At 33.1% G+C, this 17326-nt stretch overlaps 1 protein-coding gene across 4 annotated transcripts in view; it reads right to left on the reverse strand.

Moving 5' to 3' along the window:
- The window catches only part of ADAD1 (adenosine deaminase domain containing 1), a 103525-nt gene that overhangs the window by 46696 nt on the left and 39503 nt on the right, over window positions 1-17326 (reverse strand). For 2 of the 4 annotated variants that reach the window (XM_042935575.1, XM_042935576.1), the window contains exons 11-12: window positions 16642-16774; window positions 7384-7489 (exon numbers count right to left, since the gene is read on the reverse strand). In XM_042935575.1, the coding sequence (XP_042791509.1) occupies window positions 7384-7489; window positions 16642-16774 (239 nt within the window). Of the gene's footprint in view, window positions 1-7375; window positions 7490-16641; window positions 16775-17326 lie in introns of those variants that run through there. The other 2 variants (XM_042935577.1, XM_042935578.1) reach the window with 2 other exon arrangements.

A 17326-nucleotide genomic window follows, 5' to 3' on the forward strand; every position in this document is an offset into this window, starting at 1 on the left:
GGGAGCAGTGAATAAACTGAAAGAATGATTACGGTAGACTCCAAAAAGCAAAATCATGGACTTTCCTATGAACTCTGCAGACAATGTCACCATCATATTTGTCAATTCTCAAATATAGTAAAGTTTGACAGTCTCAGAGCTAAGATATTCAAAATTTAATTTGAAAATGATATAAAACTGTACTGTAAATATTTTTCTATTAATGGAACAACTCAAAAAGAGTGGATAGAAAAAACTTTAAAATCACTAAAATTTTGGAAAAGCACCCACAGATGTAGTTTAATTATCTTACCACATCATCTATCCAAACAAATAACATTTTAGAAAGCTTCTACAATAGTGAATTTCCTCTATATTATAGTCAAAGTTCAAAGCAAAACTTTGACAAATACATTAATATATGTAGATAAAACTATAACTCCCAGGAAATACTTCATTTTAAAGTTTTAAATGATAACACCAGCCTACTAGGATTAGCATACCTTTTTACCTCTACGATCATGTAACAAATGAAAATTATAGCTTCTATGAAAACAGAAAACAATCCATACTTAAAATACCAATAAAGAAAGGCAATTCAGGCTCAGCAGAATTTTAAAGAGAAACATGTTATTTCCAAAAACAAATCCTGTTTTGGTAGTAATGATGTTCCTTTAGTAGTACTAAAACTATTAAACTAAAGAAAATCAGATATTTTTGACATTTATTGTAACACAAGAAGTGACAGAATAAGTTGTATTTCAAGTCAATTTATAGGATGGTGTCAGGATCAAAAGATTTCTAAAGAGGAAATTCTCATGCTTCCTGTTTACTTAACAATATTCTTTTTCCCTTCTCACATCAAAGAACAATTCTCTTTATCTAGGAACCATCAAATAGAGCTCATTTTCAAAAAAATAAAAACTTGCATTTCAAAGTAACAGTGATTCTTCATTAACTGTTGTTACTGAAGCTTGACAACATTCATATCCAGTCCCCATCAATATTTTCAAAGTATTTGTACATATTTAATATACATATTGTACTCAAATTATTTTTCACAAGTTTCATCTAAGGCTTCCTTAAAATAGTGCTCAGTCATCTCACTTCACCTTATGTGCAAAATGAAATATATTTATCTAAAAGTACCAACCAACCAAGAAACTCTAACACAGATATAATTAAATGTCCTTTCCAACTCTATAGGTACTGCCTGAATACATACATGATCATCACCACTGCATTTTTTTTTTTTTTATTAAAAAGTTTGGAATATTGTTTTCTAACCTTTGTCACATCGTGGCACAGATAAGAAAACAGCATTCCTGAACATGTGGGTAAATAATAGACTGTCAAAGGTCAGAATTGACTGTCCTGGGCTCCAGCTGTCCCTGGCACCATGCAGACAGATCCCTCAAAGACTGAATATAATGAACACTAAATTTCCATTCATAAGACATCTTTTCAACTAGATTTCAACTATTGTATTATTTTTCCTAATAACTGAGTTAGACTGAAGGTGAAGGGAACCTGACAAAATACAGGCCAGAGTTAAATATCTAAGAATTTCAACTTTGAAAATACCCTGAACACAATCCCCTGTCATCTCATATTTTCCCTCTCCGTGAAACTGCTTCACTTCCACTTAATTCTATTTACTCACTTAATTCTATTTACTCACAGTTTATTTTCCCCATTTTGGTTTGAGCATTTCATTCATAGCACCCAAAATTCCCTAGGGAGAGTTGATCTGACTCCAACTAGGCCAATTATCTGACCTGACTGCCAACTATTCCCTAAAACAAGTCATAAACGTCACATTAGCTGGCTCCACTAAAAATTCATGCACATTGATGAAGTCTCCCTCATCTTATAAGCAAACAAACAAACAAAAAACCAACCACAGCTATATTAGGCCCTCCATTAAGCTTCTAGAAAGAATGGAATTCAGTCACTGACTCCAAATCCGCATCTCTCATTTACTTAATTGTGGTCAATCCTTCCGCTACCAGCAAATTTTTATTACTTTACAGGGTGGTGTTTTGTGTGGTCAAAGTACTACCCACATCAAATCATCTGCAATAACTTGTTAAAATACAGATTTGGGGGCTTTTCCCAGATCTGCTCAATCAGTGTACCCTTCAGTGATGCCCCTTCTGAGCAATCAGTTTGCGGAAATGCTATTTTAGTCATCTGTAGACTCCTGGTTGCCAATTCAGCAGTATTTTTGTAGTTCTTATTCTCCTTGACCTGTAGAACACTTGAGAATGCTTATTCTATTCTTTGAAATTCCTCTTTCTGCCAACCTTACTCTTCACCCACCTGTCAAACAACTCCAAATATTGCTTCCTCTTATTTTTCCTAATGCAAAATATAAGTGTTCCTTGGGGATCTAGTCCTAATATATTTTTTATACTCCTCAAAAAGAGGCAAACACCTTTTCTCACAATTTGAAAACTGCCTCTTTGAAAGTGATTCCTAGTTTTTTACCTTTACTCCAAAACTTTCTCCAAGTCTCTTACTGTATTTCTAATTGTTGAATATCTCTACTTTATAATCTTATTACCACCTTAAAAATATGTCAAAGCTTCAAATATTTTCAGCCAAATCAGATTCCATTCTTGACTCTACTTACATTTATAGTACTTCCAGTTTCTAGCTCAAACCCATGGTATCATTTTCAACTTGTCTATCTCCTTTGTCTTATATATTCTATTTTTTGATCCTATTTCCCCACCATTGCTTGAATTTGTCTTCCCCTTAATAACCAGTCACAACCCTGACTGGAATCATTATTACTTATTAGGCTATTGTCATGGCCTCCTGACCTTTTAGGCTCTTCTATTCTGAACAACCTAAAAAACCTGCCACTACAATATACGTTATAATAGCAAAAGAATAGAAAACAACCCAAATGTCTATCCATATGTTTATGCAGGTATGTGATTGCATTGAAAATAAAGGATAAATGAAAAACCTAATAATTATATATATATGTGTGTGTGTGTGTATATATATATATATATATATATATATATACATGTATATGTGTGTACACATCTATTATACTTATGTGTATTTATATAAAGACAGAGGGCGTACACATGCACACACACTCTCAGGAAGGAACAGGGATAAATGCTAGACGTTTCTGCATATACCATGAATTACAGATTTGTTATACTTTTATGTAATAATTTTTTAAATCTCAATTTTAAATATCAAGAGCTAAATTAAATGAATAATTTGAAGTGTGTCATAGGCTGGAGGCACAACTCATATAAAGAAGTTCAAACTGGTTGTACATATCTGGTAGAATACGTCCGGAGGACAAAAACAATTTTAAATTGTTTTCAGCAATCAGGGGCACCTGGGTGGCTCAGTTGGTTAAGCGTCCAGCTTTGGCTCAGGTCATGATCTTGCAGTTCGTGGGTTCAAGCCCTGCATGGAGCTCTGTGCTGGCAGCTCAGAGCCTGGAGCCTGCTTCATATTCTGTGTCTCCCTCTTTCTCCGACCCTCCCCTGCTTGTGCTCTCTCAAAATAAATAACATCAAAAAAATTTGTTTTCAGCAATCATTCTATTGATGGTAGTGATGGTATTGTTATTCTGAGACTACTATGTATGAGTTGTAGAAAAAAGTGAATAAGAAGTTATATTGCTATCACTAGGAATCAGGATTTTGGTGTGAGAGGAAGGAGATACAAATGTAAGATTTAAGAGGTTGATTAAAAAAACTCTGTGGACCTGAATTTGAACTAAAATAATCAATAGGAACGAATAAACATATTATTTTACCTTAATGTACATATTTCTAAGGTATTTTTCTCTGAAAAGACCTTGAGGGGAAAAACCTCAGTATTAATAGGTACCCTTAGCATCCAGATTATAATTTCTAACCACTTTCTACAAAAAGGAAATAGAGCTTTTTAAGAGAGAAATGGCCATTTCCAAGTATGGGGCAACAAATGCACAAGATGAGGCAAGAACATTCTGTTCTAAGAGAAGCTCACAAAGACTATTGGGATCATGATCAGAAGACAAAGGCACAAACATGACAAGGTTCTCACATGAGACAAGGACACTGCTCATTACTTCTGTTCACATTGTACTAGGAAATTACAGCCAGTACAAAAAAGCAAGAAAAAGACATTTGAAGTTAAAGACTGGGACAGAAGAAATACATCTGTCATTATTCACATATGGCACAACTGTGTATGAAGAAAATCCAAAAAGCTCTAAACAATTAGAATTAACTTAGCAAGGGTACTAGATAGAAGGCCAACATAAAAAAAAAAAAAAAAACAAAAAAAAAAAACAACTAGTTTTATGTCTATATATCAGCAACAAATAGAAAATAAAATATACAAAATGATATTACTTAAAAGAGCATTAGAAATATCAATTAGAAGAAAACCACTGAGAGGTTTAGAATAGGCTTCTTTTTAAGAAATTTTTTTAAACACTTTTATTTATTTTTGAGAGACAGAGAGAGAGAGAGAGAGAGAGAAAGACGCAAAGCGTGAACGGGGAAGGGGCAGAGAGAGAGGGAGGCACAGCATCCGAAGCAGGCTCCAGGCTCTGAGCAGTCAGTACAGAGCCCAACGTGGGGCTCAAACCCATAAACCGTGAGATCATGACCTGAGCTGAAGTTGGACGCTCAACTGACTGAGCCTCCCAGGCACCCCTAGAATAGGCTTCTACTAACACAAAAGAATAATATCAATATGAATTTTAAGGACTGAAACCCAAATATGTAAATTCATAATGATAATGAAAAAAATTCTCATTGGTGAACTTTAAAAAATGACAGGGAACCTGCTATTTGAAAAACATAAAGACAGAGAAATAATCCAGGCTTTGTTATCAAGTACGCCCCAGGTAATCAGACCATTTATAAGCAAACATTTAATAACATTCCAGCTAATGAGAGAATGTGATTATCAAACTCTGCAACCCCTAACAAAATAAGGCAATGATCACTGACCGCTAATATCACAAAAATAAAAGAACCCAGACATTGTGTCTTGTGATGAAGTACTACTTCATATGTACTACTTCGTAAGTACTACTTATGAAGTATTGTTGCTAAAACAAAACAAAAACAAAAACAAAAACAAAAAATAACGAACCTCTATTTGAAAGCCTCTAGATTTAACCATTGATTTCAGGAAATAAATAAGACAGAGGAACACATTAAATAATATCATGGAGATGTAAGTAGCAAAAATGAGATTATGGCAAACTCCACTAAAAACAGTTTCTTCAAGAACTAAATTAAAAGAAAAAGAAGTGAGAGGAAATCTATAGATTGATAATTAACACACAAATTCCAATATAATGTAATTTTGATCTTGATTCCAACAATCTATATAACACTTATGAGATATTTAGAGAACTACTACTAATTTTTAAGGTGTTGCTAAATGGATTGTGGTTATACACATATGTGTGTATTAAAGAGTTCTCATATTTCACAGATGTGCATGAAAGTATTTTCAGATGAGAGAGAGAAACCAAGAAACAGCCTCTTCCTAGAGAACAAACTGATGGTTGGGGGGGGGGGGGGAGAGAAGGGAGTGGTTAAATAGATGATAAAGATTAAGGGATGCACTTGCTGTGATGAGTGCCAGGTGATATATGGAAGTAATGAATTCACTATGTTGTACACCTGAAACTAATATTACACTGTATGTTAACTGTAATTTAAAACTTAAAAAAAAAGAAATAATATGTCTGGTATTTGTTCTAACATAATCCAGCTTGGGGAAGTATATATGAAAGAAGATTGCTATGTTTTAATAATTATTGAAGCTGGGTGATGGGTACATGGGAGTCACTTACTATTCTATTTTCGTATGTTTAGAAATTTCCATAGTAAGTGAACATAAAAATGTTGTGGATGGTGTCTTAATGTATGTCACTTCCCTACACAAAACCCTTCAAGGGTTCCCTTCTGCCTACCCAAATCAGAACATCTGCTAGACTCAACCCTCAACTTTCCATCCAGTGTTCTATTCTCTAGGTGCAAACACTGTAACATTTCCCATCTAATCTTTTGTTTTATTATTTCCAACTGGAATATATTCTCTCTTCCATTTCGGCCTTCTCACTTTTATCTATCCTTTAATGTTTATCTCAGATAACAGAACCTTAGAGCTATAAGAGGACTTAGATGCAACTAGTTTAGTTTTTGAAGAATTTTTAAAATTGAAGTTCGTAAGTTTGGATTTAGAAGTCTGATTTTCTTCAAGCAAAGTATCTTATATAATCATAACACAGAGTACATAAAAGAGGCAATAAGTATTGCTGCTTTTGATGTAGGGCAGTTTAGAGTCCTTTCGATGAAGCTTCTATCTCTGAACAAAGAATGACAATTACTGGTATCAACTGCAATCTTGAAAATATATTTTTAGAATAGATAAAACAAATTTAAAAAAAACATTATCAACATCATCAGAGATTATAAAGATCCAAGCTAGGAGGAACAGAGTGTGAGAACCAATAATGCTTAATTCATCTGTGACTGAAACTAAGAAATAGGTTGAACTACAGAACAAACTCACAATTTCACTAACGATAGATATCCTAACTCAGGTGGTAACTAAACTTTTCCTTTTGATCCAATCATATTATAAACAAATATAAATGTAAAGCTAAATAATCTTTGGTTGATTATCAGAAATCCCTACTTATCTAAATTACAAGGTATTAAATCACATTTGGATGGAATTACAGAACACTGGAAAATGGGCACTCTTTATTTAAAGTATTTATGATGATACTATTAATCAGAATAACTAATTTATGAAACTATTCTCTAACATGCTTAACATTTTTCTGCATGTATATGTGCAGTTTGCATTCATAAACTTCTTTGATGTGAGGAATGACAGTTACTGATTTTTACTATTACACAAGCATGGTGATTAGCAAATATTAGGCACTCAAATGTTTGTTGAATTAATCAACAAATGAGCAAGGACTATTATTTGTATTCCTGTATTCTAATTTTTAATTGAAAAAGAAACAACAGGAGTGAAATACCAGGTCACAATGCTGAATATATCTGCTACATGGATAACTTTAAAACAAAAACTTAAAAGAAATAGAATTTTCTTTTAAACTATGAAAAGGGTAATGGCCTTATAATGCCTGTGAAAATAAATACAAAATGGCTGCATAATTAATCAGGTAGTAATTTTTCCAAAATTAAAAAAAAAAATTAAGAACCCCAATGCTTTCATGTAAATTATTATTTTCAAGCAATCTCTAGACATTGCTTTTGCAAAGACTCTGGTTTTGAAAGCTGAAATCCACCAAAAATTTTTAAATATTTTTACTAGTCAAAGACACCAAAAAATAAAAGATTTTTAATATGACAATGGATTGCCTAAATCACATACTAAATTGCTCTATACAGGGAGATTTCACAATCCAGGAGCCATAGCCATGTTGCTGCAAGTAGGATTTCAACAAAGTTTTAGCTTCTTGATAGGATCCAGACATACACTATAGAAAGAAAAAAAAATTGAATTATAGGATATAGGCAGAATTTGGCTTATGAAAAGTAAGTAGCCCTAATCTTGTTTCTTTGACATTTTAAAAACTACTGAAAATGTTTTTGCATTCCTATTTTTCTCGTTATTTTTGAAACTAAACATTTTCCTTTCCAACATTCCTTAAAGACATCTTTTAAACATTTTTTATTAAAATAATCATACTCATTACAGAAAACTTGAAAAGTAGAGAAAATATTAAAAAGAAAATAAAAACCACCTGTATTCCCCAAACTATAGATAACCACCATTATTATTTTGGTTTATTTCCTTTAATTTTTTATAAATGAACATATTGATTAAAAGTATTGATACTTTTAAAAAAGCTTTACTGAAGTATAATTTACATACCATAAATGGAGTCACTGCAAGTATACAGTTATGATGATTTTTTGTAAATTTATACAGGCATGCAACCATCTTATAGTCCAGTGGTAAAACAATCCCATCATCTGCGAAAAGTTCCACTGTGCTCATTTGCAGTCAATCTGTATTCCCAGCGCCAGCCAACCATGAATCTAGCTAGTTTGTATTTAAAGTTTTGGTTTTTCTAGAAATTTCATAAAATGTAATTAACACAATACGAACTCTTTTGTGTCATGCTTCTTTCAGTTACCATGTTTTCAGATTAATTCATGTTGTTTCATGTATTTACAGTTGGTTCTGTTTTATTGCTGATTAGGATTCCATAATATGGGTTTATCATATTGTATATGCATTCACAAGCTGATAAACATTTGAATGTTTCCAGTTTTTGCCTATCATGAATAATGCTGCTGTAAACATTTATGTACAAGTCTTATGTGGGTATAAGTTTTTGTTTCTCCTGGACAGATACTAGTGGAAGTGTTGGATCACATGGTTAACTATAGGTTTACCTTTGCAAGAAACAGTCAAAATGTTTTCCAATGTGACTGTACTATTTTACATTCTCATTGGCAGTGTAAGAGGTCTCCGGTTTCTCTGCAACAATACCTAGTATTTATTTTGTATTTTAGTGGATGTGCTACAGTATCAAACTGTGGTCTGATTTTGCATCTCCCTAATGACCAGTGAAGCTGAGCATCTTTTATCTGTGTACTAGGCTATATTCTTTGCTATATATGCACTGGGTTGGAATGCCAGGGTGGCTCAGTCAGTTGGGCATCTGATTCTTGATTTCAGCTAGGTCATGATCCCAGGGTCGTGGGATCAAGCCCCATGTTGGGCTCTGCACTGGGCATGGAGCCTGCGTAAGAGTCTCCCTCCTGGGGCGCTTGGGTGGCTCAGGTGGTTGAGCATCCACTTTTGGCTCAGGTCACCATCTCACAGTTTAGGTTTGTGAGCTTGAGCCCAGCATTATGCTGCTGTCAGCATGAAGCCCCCTTCAGATCCTCTGGACCCCTCTCTTTCTGCCCCTCCCCTGCTTGCATGCAGTCTCTTTCAATAATAAACATTAAAAAAAAAAAAAAAAGGATATCTCTCTCTCTCTCCCGTTCTGCCACTCTCCTCTGCTCGGTCTCTAAAAAATACCCCACAAAATTAAAAAAAAAAACAAAAAAAACTGGGTTGTTTGCCCTGTTAATACTAAGTTGTAAAGAGTTCATTGTGTATCACAGATCCAAGACCTTTCATCAGATGTATGATTTGCCAGTATTTTCTTCCACTGTATGGCTTGTATTTTCATTTTCTTAATGATGACTTTTGAAAAGCAAGTTTTTAATTCTGGAGCCCAGAATTATGTCTTCTTTAATTACTCTCAGCAACATCTTCATTCTCAGTGTACAGATCTTGCACTTACTTTGTTAAATTCACTGCTAAGTATATTTTGTATTATTTTAGATGAAACAGTTTTCCTAATTTTTTTCTAATTTTTTTTTTAACATTTATTTATTTTTGAGAGACCAAGAGAGACAGAGTGTGAGCAGGGGAGGGAGACACAGAATCCAAAGCAGGCGTTAGGTGCTGAGCTGTCAGCACAGAGCCCAATGTGGGGCTCAAACTCATGAACTGTGAGATCATGACCTGAGCCAAAGTTGGACGGATGCTTAACCACGCAGGCGCCCCAACAGTTCTCCCAATTTTAATTTTAGAGTGTTCATTCCTAGTACAAAAATACACAGCTTATTTTTCTACACTGTCCTTATACTGTGTACTAAATTTACACATCATATAATTGTTTGTTTTGGTAGATTCCACAGGATATTTTACATACAAGATTATATCATTTACAAATAAGAACAGTTTTTCTTCTCTCTTCCAGTCTCGATGGGTTTTATTTCTTTTTCTTGACTTGCTGCACTTGCCAGGACCTACAGAATAATGTGGAACAGAAATGATGACAGCAGACATTCTTGTTTTCTTCCATAATCTTGGGAAGGTAGGGAGAAAAGTATTCTTTCACCACTAAGCATGATGTCAATGGTAGGTTTTTCATTTAAGGAAGTTTACTTCTATTTCTTAGTGTTTCTATCATGAACATCAGCTGTTCATTTTGTCAAATACATATTTAATTGTACATATTGTACATACATACATGTACATACATATTGTACATCTTTTGAGGTAATTATGTGGGTTTTAAACATGAATCTATTCATATAATGCATTACATCAAATAATTTTCTGATACTAAATCAACCTTGCATTCCTGGAATAAACCTCCTTTGTGATGGTGTATAATCCTTTTTATGGGTTGCTGGATTTAGTCTGCCAATATCTTAATTCTGCATTTATGTTCCTAAGAGATACTGGTTTGTAGTCTTCATTTTTTGTGATGTTTTTATCCAGTTTCAGTATCAGGGTTATAGTGACCTCATAAAAGGAATTGGCGAGTGTTCTCTCCTCCATTTCATGAAAGAGTTTTTGTAGGATTTGTATTTTTCTGTCTTTTTTCTTTTTTTGCATATATGTTTGATAGAATTCACTCTGCTATTCTTTAGGGATAGATTTTTTTTTTTTAGTTTTTATCTTAACTCCAATTAATATACAGTGTTATGTTAGTTTCAGGTGTACGATATAGCAATTCAACAATTCCATACATCACCAAGTGCTCATGGAGACAGGTGCACTCCCTAATCCCCACCACCTATTTAACCCATCCCTCCCTCCAACCCCTTTGGTGACAATCAGTTTGTTCTCTATAAGAGTCTATTTCTTGGTTTGTCTCTCTTCTTAGGAAAACAATTTTAATAACTCAACTTCTTTAGTTCAATTTGGATATTCTCTTTAGTCAAGTTTTATAGTTTTTGTCTTTCTAGGAATGTGTTCATCTAATTTGTCTAATTTTTTGACAAAAGTTTGTTCATGATATTCCCTTACAATTATTTTAGCTCTTTGTGGTCTATAGTGATGACCTTTCTTTCATTACAAATTTTGATCACTTGTGTTCTCTCTTATTGGTTACTGTAAAGGATTATCAATGTCAATTTTTTTCAATGTACCAACATTTGATTTCAGAGTTTTTGTTTTTTTTGTTTTCTATTTCTCTGATTTCCATACTATATTATTTCCTCCCTCCTACTTTTAATTTGCTCTTCTTCTAATTTCTCAAGGTGGAAGCTCAAATAACATTTTTTTTTTACAATTCTCTTTCTTTCTAATGTAAGGGTTTAAACTATAAATTTCTAACCACTTCTTTGATTTATATTCCATACATTTTATTATGTTGTATTTTCATTCAGTTCAAGATATTTAACTTGCCTTATAATTTCTTTGACTCCTGGATTATTCAGAAGTTGTTATAATTCTCAAATGTGTAACTTCTAAGATTTCATTCCATTGTTGATCTCTAATTTAATTCCAAAGTGGTAAGAACATACTTTGCATGATTTTAATCCTTTTAAACTTATTGAGACTTGCTTTATTGCCTATACTAGATAATGTCCCATGTGTACTTAAAAAGAACATATATTCTACCATTGTGTAGAGTGTTTTGTATAGGCCAGTTTGGTTGGCACTCTTATTTAAGCCTTCTACATAGTCTTATTTTTGTCTAGTTGTTCTATCAACTGCTAAAGCAGTAATATTAAAATCTACTATAATTGTAGAATTATCTATTTCACCTTTCAATACTGTCAGTTTTTGCTTATACATTTTGGAGTTCTGTTGTTACTAACACATACAATTGTTACATAATTATAAATGCCATAGCTTTTATTTTTGAAGAATTATTTTGCTGTAATTCTATAGAATTCTTGGTTGCTAGGTTTTTCTTTCAGCACTTTTCACTGCATTTCACTGCATTCTGGTCTCCATTATTTCTTTTCTAACAGCTTTAAGATGTAATTCATGTATCATAAAACTCACTCTTTTGAAGTGTATGTTTCAATGACTTTCAGTATATTCACAAAGTTGTACAACCATTACCACAGATTCCAGAAATTTTTCATCACTCTAAAAAGGAATCCTATACCCATTAGTAGTCAATCCTATTCTCTCCTCCCCACCAGCCCCTGGAAACCACTAATCCACTTTCTGTGTCTACGAATATGACTATTTTCATATAAATGGAATCATATTATCTGTGGCCTTTGTGTCTGGCTTCTTTCATTTAATATCATGTTTTCAAGATTGATCCATGTTGCTTATGGATGATTAAAGAGATATGCCATATTTTGTTTATCCATTCATCAGCTGATGAACATTTGGGTTGTTTCCACCTTTTGTACATTATGAACACTGCTGCTATGAACATTCATATACACGTTTTTCTGTGAATATATGTTTTCAATTCTCTTATGCATGTATCTAGGTGGGGAATTCCTGGGCTACATGCTAACTCTGTATTTAACTTTTTGAGGAACTGTTAAATTATTTCCCAAAGGAGCTGCATCTTACATTCCTACCAGCAATGTGTGATGATTCCAATTTCTTCACATCCTTGCCAACACTTGCTAATTAGTGTCTTTTTTACTATAGATATATCCTAGTATATGTAAAGCAGCAAACCACTGTGGTTTTCATTTACATTTCCCTAATGATTAATGATGCTGAACATCTTTTCATATTCTTATTGGCCATTCGTTTATCTTCTTTATAGAAATGTCTATTTAAACTTTGGTCATTTTATAAAGGAGTCATCTATTATTGAGTTGCAAGGGTTCTTTGTATATTGTAGACACAAGTCCCTTATCAGGTATATAATTCGCAAATACTTTCTGCTAGTATGTAGCTTGCCCTTTCATTTTCTTAATAATTCTTGAAATGCAAAAGTTGTTATTATAATAAAGTCTAAAATACGAATTTTTTCTCTTATGGATATTTTTGGTAGATCTAAGAAACCTTTCTCTAACTTAAGAATACATATATTTTCTTCTATGTTTTCTCCTAAGAGTTTTGTAGTTTTAACTCTTACATAGATCATCCATTTTGAGTTAATTTTTGTATATAGTGTGAGGTAGAGGTCCAAGTTCATTCTTTTCCATGTAGATTTCAAGTTGTCCCAAGACTATTTGCCAAAAAGACAATTTTTTTCCCACTGAATTATCTTGGTGCTCTTGTTAAAAATCAACTGACCATAAATGCCAGGATTTATTTCTCAACTATCAATTATATCCTATTGATCTATATGTTTATCCTTATGCCAGTATTACAGTGAGTACTGTGACTTTCTGGTAAGCTTTGAAATCAGGAAGTGTGAACTGTCAAACTCTATTCTTATTCAAGACTGTTCTGGTTATTTTAGGTTGGCCTCCATTGTTGCTAATGAGGAGTCAGCCTTTAGATGTACTGCTCTTTGGTTGGCAACTTTTTTGCGGTTTTCAAGATTTTCTCTTTGTCTTCGTCTTAAGCAGTCTGAATATGACATATCTAGATATAAATCTTTCTTAAAATTTTATTTTTAAAATTCCAATTACAGTGTTATATTAGTTTCAGGTGTGCAATATAGTGATTCAACAATTCTGTACATTACTCAGTGTTCATCATTAGATAAATCTTAATCCCCTTACTTTTTCGACCCATCCCCACCCACCTTTTCTCTGGCAACCATTGGTTTGTTCTCTATATTTAAGAGTCTGTCTTTTTATTTTGTTCATTTGCCTTGCTTCATAAATTCCACATATGAGTGAAATCATATGGTATTTGTCTTTCTCTGACGTATGGTTGGATTTAGAGGGCATGGATCTTTTAAAATAGTTTTTCCTTTCTTGGGAGTCTGCTGAGTTTCCTGGATCTGTTAATGTTTTTCATCCAGTTTGGGGATTTTTTCAGTAATTATTTCTTCAAATATTTTTCCCAGCCCTTTTTATTTCTTTCCCTCTGAGATTCCTAATACACATATGTTGGTGAGCTTAATATTTTTCCACAGATCTCTGATGCTGTTTTTCATTCTTCCATTTGTTTTCATTCTGTCTTTCAAAAAAACTTTCAATTATCTTCAAAGTTTATTGATTTTTATCTGTCATCTCAAATGTACTGTTGAGCCCATCTAAATAATTTTTCATTTATTACATATTATTTCAATTCTGGAATTTTCATTTGTTGTTTTACCATTTCTATTTCTCCACTGAGATTGCCTATTTATTAATACACTTATATTTTCCATTAATTCTCCAAACATATTTATAATAGCTACTTTGAAGTTTGCTATACCCAACATTTGCTAGACTCAACAAAATCAGTTTCTATGGACTGTTATTTTTTCCTGAGTATAGGTTTCACTTTTGTGTTTTTTTTACATATCCCAGAACTTTTGGCTTAAACTTAAACTTTTTAAATAATATATTGTAGCAAATCTGGATATAGTTTTAGTTTTTCTAAAGCTTTTTTTTTTAATTTACCTTGCTTAAATTGTGACATCTGTTTGCTCCATGGTGTGCAACTGCTGCTATCTCTCCCAAGTTTTTTTATTCTTATATTTGTGTTTTAGCCTGGCTTCTGAATGCTTACCCTCTATCTACATAGCTTAATGATAAACAAATGATTTCGGTTGATACTGCTCAAACACCTTAAACCTACAAGGCATCTACATTCTTCTGATCAATTTGTGTGTGTGTGTGTGTGTGTGTGTGTGTGTGTGTGTGTGTGTGTGTGAGAGAGAGAGAGAGAGAGAGAGAGAGAGAGAGAGATTGAGATTATGTCCACAGTTCCCCCCACCTTATCCATGGTTTTGCTTTCCCTGGTTTCAGTTACCCGTAGTTAACCGCGTTCCGGAAGCAGATGATCCTCCTTCTGAGGTATCAGGAGGTCAGTAGTAGCCTTCATGCTATGTCACAATGCCTACATCATTCACCTTACTTCATTTCATCACATAAGCATTTTATCATTTCCCAAGAAAAAGAAAGGTGAGTACAGCACAATAAAATATTTTGAGAAAGAGACCACACAACTTTTATTACAGTATATTATAATTGTTCTATTTAATATTGTTGTTAATCTCTTATTGTGCCTAATTTATAAAACACTTTATCACAGGTATGTATGTATAAGAAAACAACAGTATATATAGGGTTCAGTACAATCTGCCGTTTTAGGCATCCACTGGGGTTACTGAAGTATCCCCCATGCATAAGGAGGGACTACTGAATTTAATGCCATAGCCAGTTCTCTTTTACAGTTTCACTCTTTACTGGGTTCTCTGGGATCTTCCCTGCACAAGTGTAGTTTCTCATTCAGCCAAGGATATATGGAGAATTTATCTCAGCTCTTCTATGACTCTTTCATTTCCAAAGCCTACCTATTAAGTTACTAGTTGGTGCATCACTTGCCCCAACCAGGACTGCAATCTTGGGCCAGAAAAGTTGTTGATTTTCCTCATCTGTTTGTTACTAGGTTTGTCACTTTTAGCTGAAAAAGCCTCAAATTTTCACCCCCTGCACCAAATCAAGTCCACTCTTAAGTAGCAAATCAACTACTTCCAGTGGCATCCTCCCTCTAGTAAAAACTACGGTTTTTGCCATTCAAACTAGCAGAGGAGAGGGAGAAAGAAGAGGGACAGCTCTGGTGAAGGCACCACAAACTCCTGTTATTCTTATCCAAAGTTCTAGCAGTTTTTCAAGAATATACACTTTCTGCTGTTTTTCTGTCTTTGATTCCCAGAGTTGTGAAAGGTGGTTTTTTGAGAATTTTGTCCAGTTTCATACTTTCTTTTATAAAAATGATCTGCAATTTCTTCTTGCCACCAAACCCAAAAATTGTGTAGATAAGCCTTTATACTTAAAAATGTGTATACATACCCACAAATCTGTAGTTATTATAATTTGTTTCACAGGTGGGGATTTATAGTGTGAGCATTAAGATATTGGTGAAATTAAGGGACTTTCATACAATACTAGATTATTAACTGAATTAGGCCATCAGAAACTATCTGTATTTAATAACTTGATGTCATAGGTATGTCACATTATGATAACATGGTTCATGTCAGACTATTCCGAATGAAAAAAGCAGATTCAAAAACATCCAGTATGAACTTAATATTTTAAAATTTATGCAAATATATATATACACACACACACACACACACACACACATATATATGCATGACACAGGTGACAAAAACTGAAATAATGTGCTTATAACATGCAATAGCTCTTAATCTTATAAAAGATTAAGAACATTATAATTTGAATAGTAGGAATGATTACAAGTAGTATTTTTCCTTTGTATTTAAAAACATTGGCAAATTCTCTATATGTTACATTTGTAATACTAAAAACAGAATATTTTTAAAGAGAGAAAAAGGCTCTGTGAATCACCAACCTAATCAGGTCCAAGTCACATGCTGAAATTAAAGCTATTTCACAACTTTGAAATAGGAAAATTAATTTATATGGGTATTTTAATGTATTATTTTAAAATACATAACCTCTAAAGTTAACACAGTTAACACCTACAGAAAAAAAATTCATTACCATTTTGTTTCTCTGGATATGAAAGCAGGTTTTGATTGATATCATCAAAGTATGTACCTACCAACTAAGGTCACTACTTTAAGTGGCAACACTCATTTACACATCCAATTTCTGGCATATTCATTTAAAAATGAATTTTACCAGTACATGGCAATACCTTATTGTCAGGTACTATTCAACTAACTTCTGCTGTGTATCATCATCATAAAATTACATTTTTGTTTTCTTAAATTTGATTTCTATAATCATTTTCATTCCTTGAAGGACTTACCTTTGCTGCATGGTATGTACTAGCTTCAAGTAAATCTTCTTTTTTAGCTTCTTTGGCAAGCAGGTTAAATCGACTTAACATTGCAGCCTTACAAAGCCGACTTGCCATTGACACACCACTTTTAAATGGGGAACTAAAGTAGGAAGGAATGAAACATTCATCATTATTCAAGGATATATGTTGACACTGTAGACAGTAAAATCAACACAGAATCTACAAATATTTTTCTCAGTTATGTACAATGCAATTTACATGAAAATTGTCCTGAATATTTAATTACTTTCTGAAGCTTATTTCTTTTATTAAACTGCAGTTTTAGTTACTATAGTGTTGCATTAAAAATTAAAGAAGATGGACATTGGAGCATTTTATTGTTTAAAGCAAAATTAATCTATTTTGATCCAAACTAAAACAACGGTTTTACCAGAATTGACTGGAAAAAAGCAGAGAAATATTTTCTGGAACTGATGAAAATGTCCTGCACTTTGGAGTGATGGTTACACAGGTATATACATATATCAAAAATCATGAAACTGTGCAGTGCATTTCACTGTATGTAAATTTAACTCACTAAAAAGTAAAATATCTACACCCCTTCTCATGACCTCCCATATTTGCATACATGCATGTAGATATATTTTTTGTTTCTAATAAAAGCGGGTCCACAGACTATGAAAGTTTTTGC

This window comes from Panthera leo, chromosome B1, assembly GCF_018350215.1.
Source record: "Panthera leo isolate Ple1 chromosome B1, P.leo_Ple1_pat1.1, whole genome shotgun sequence".
In the NCBI taxonomy this organism is placed as follows: Eukaryota; Metazoa; Chordata; class Mammalia; order Carnivora; family Felidae; genus Panthera; species Panthera leo.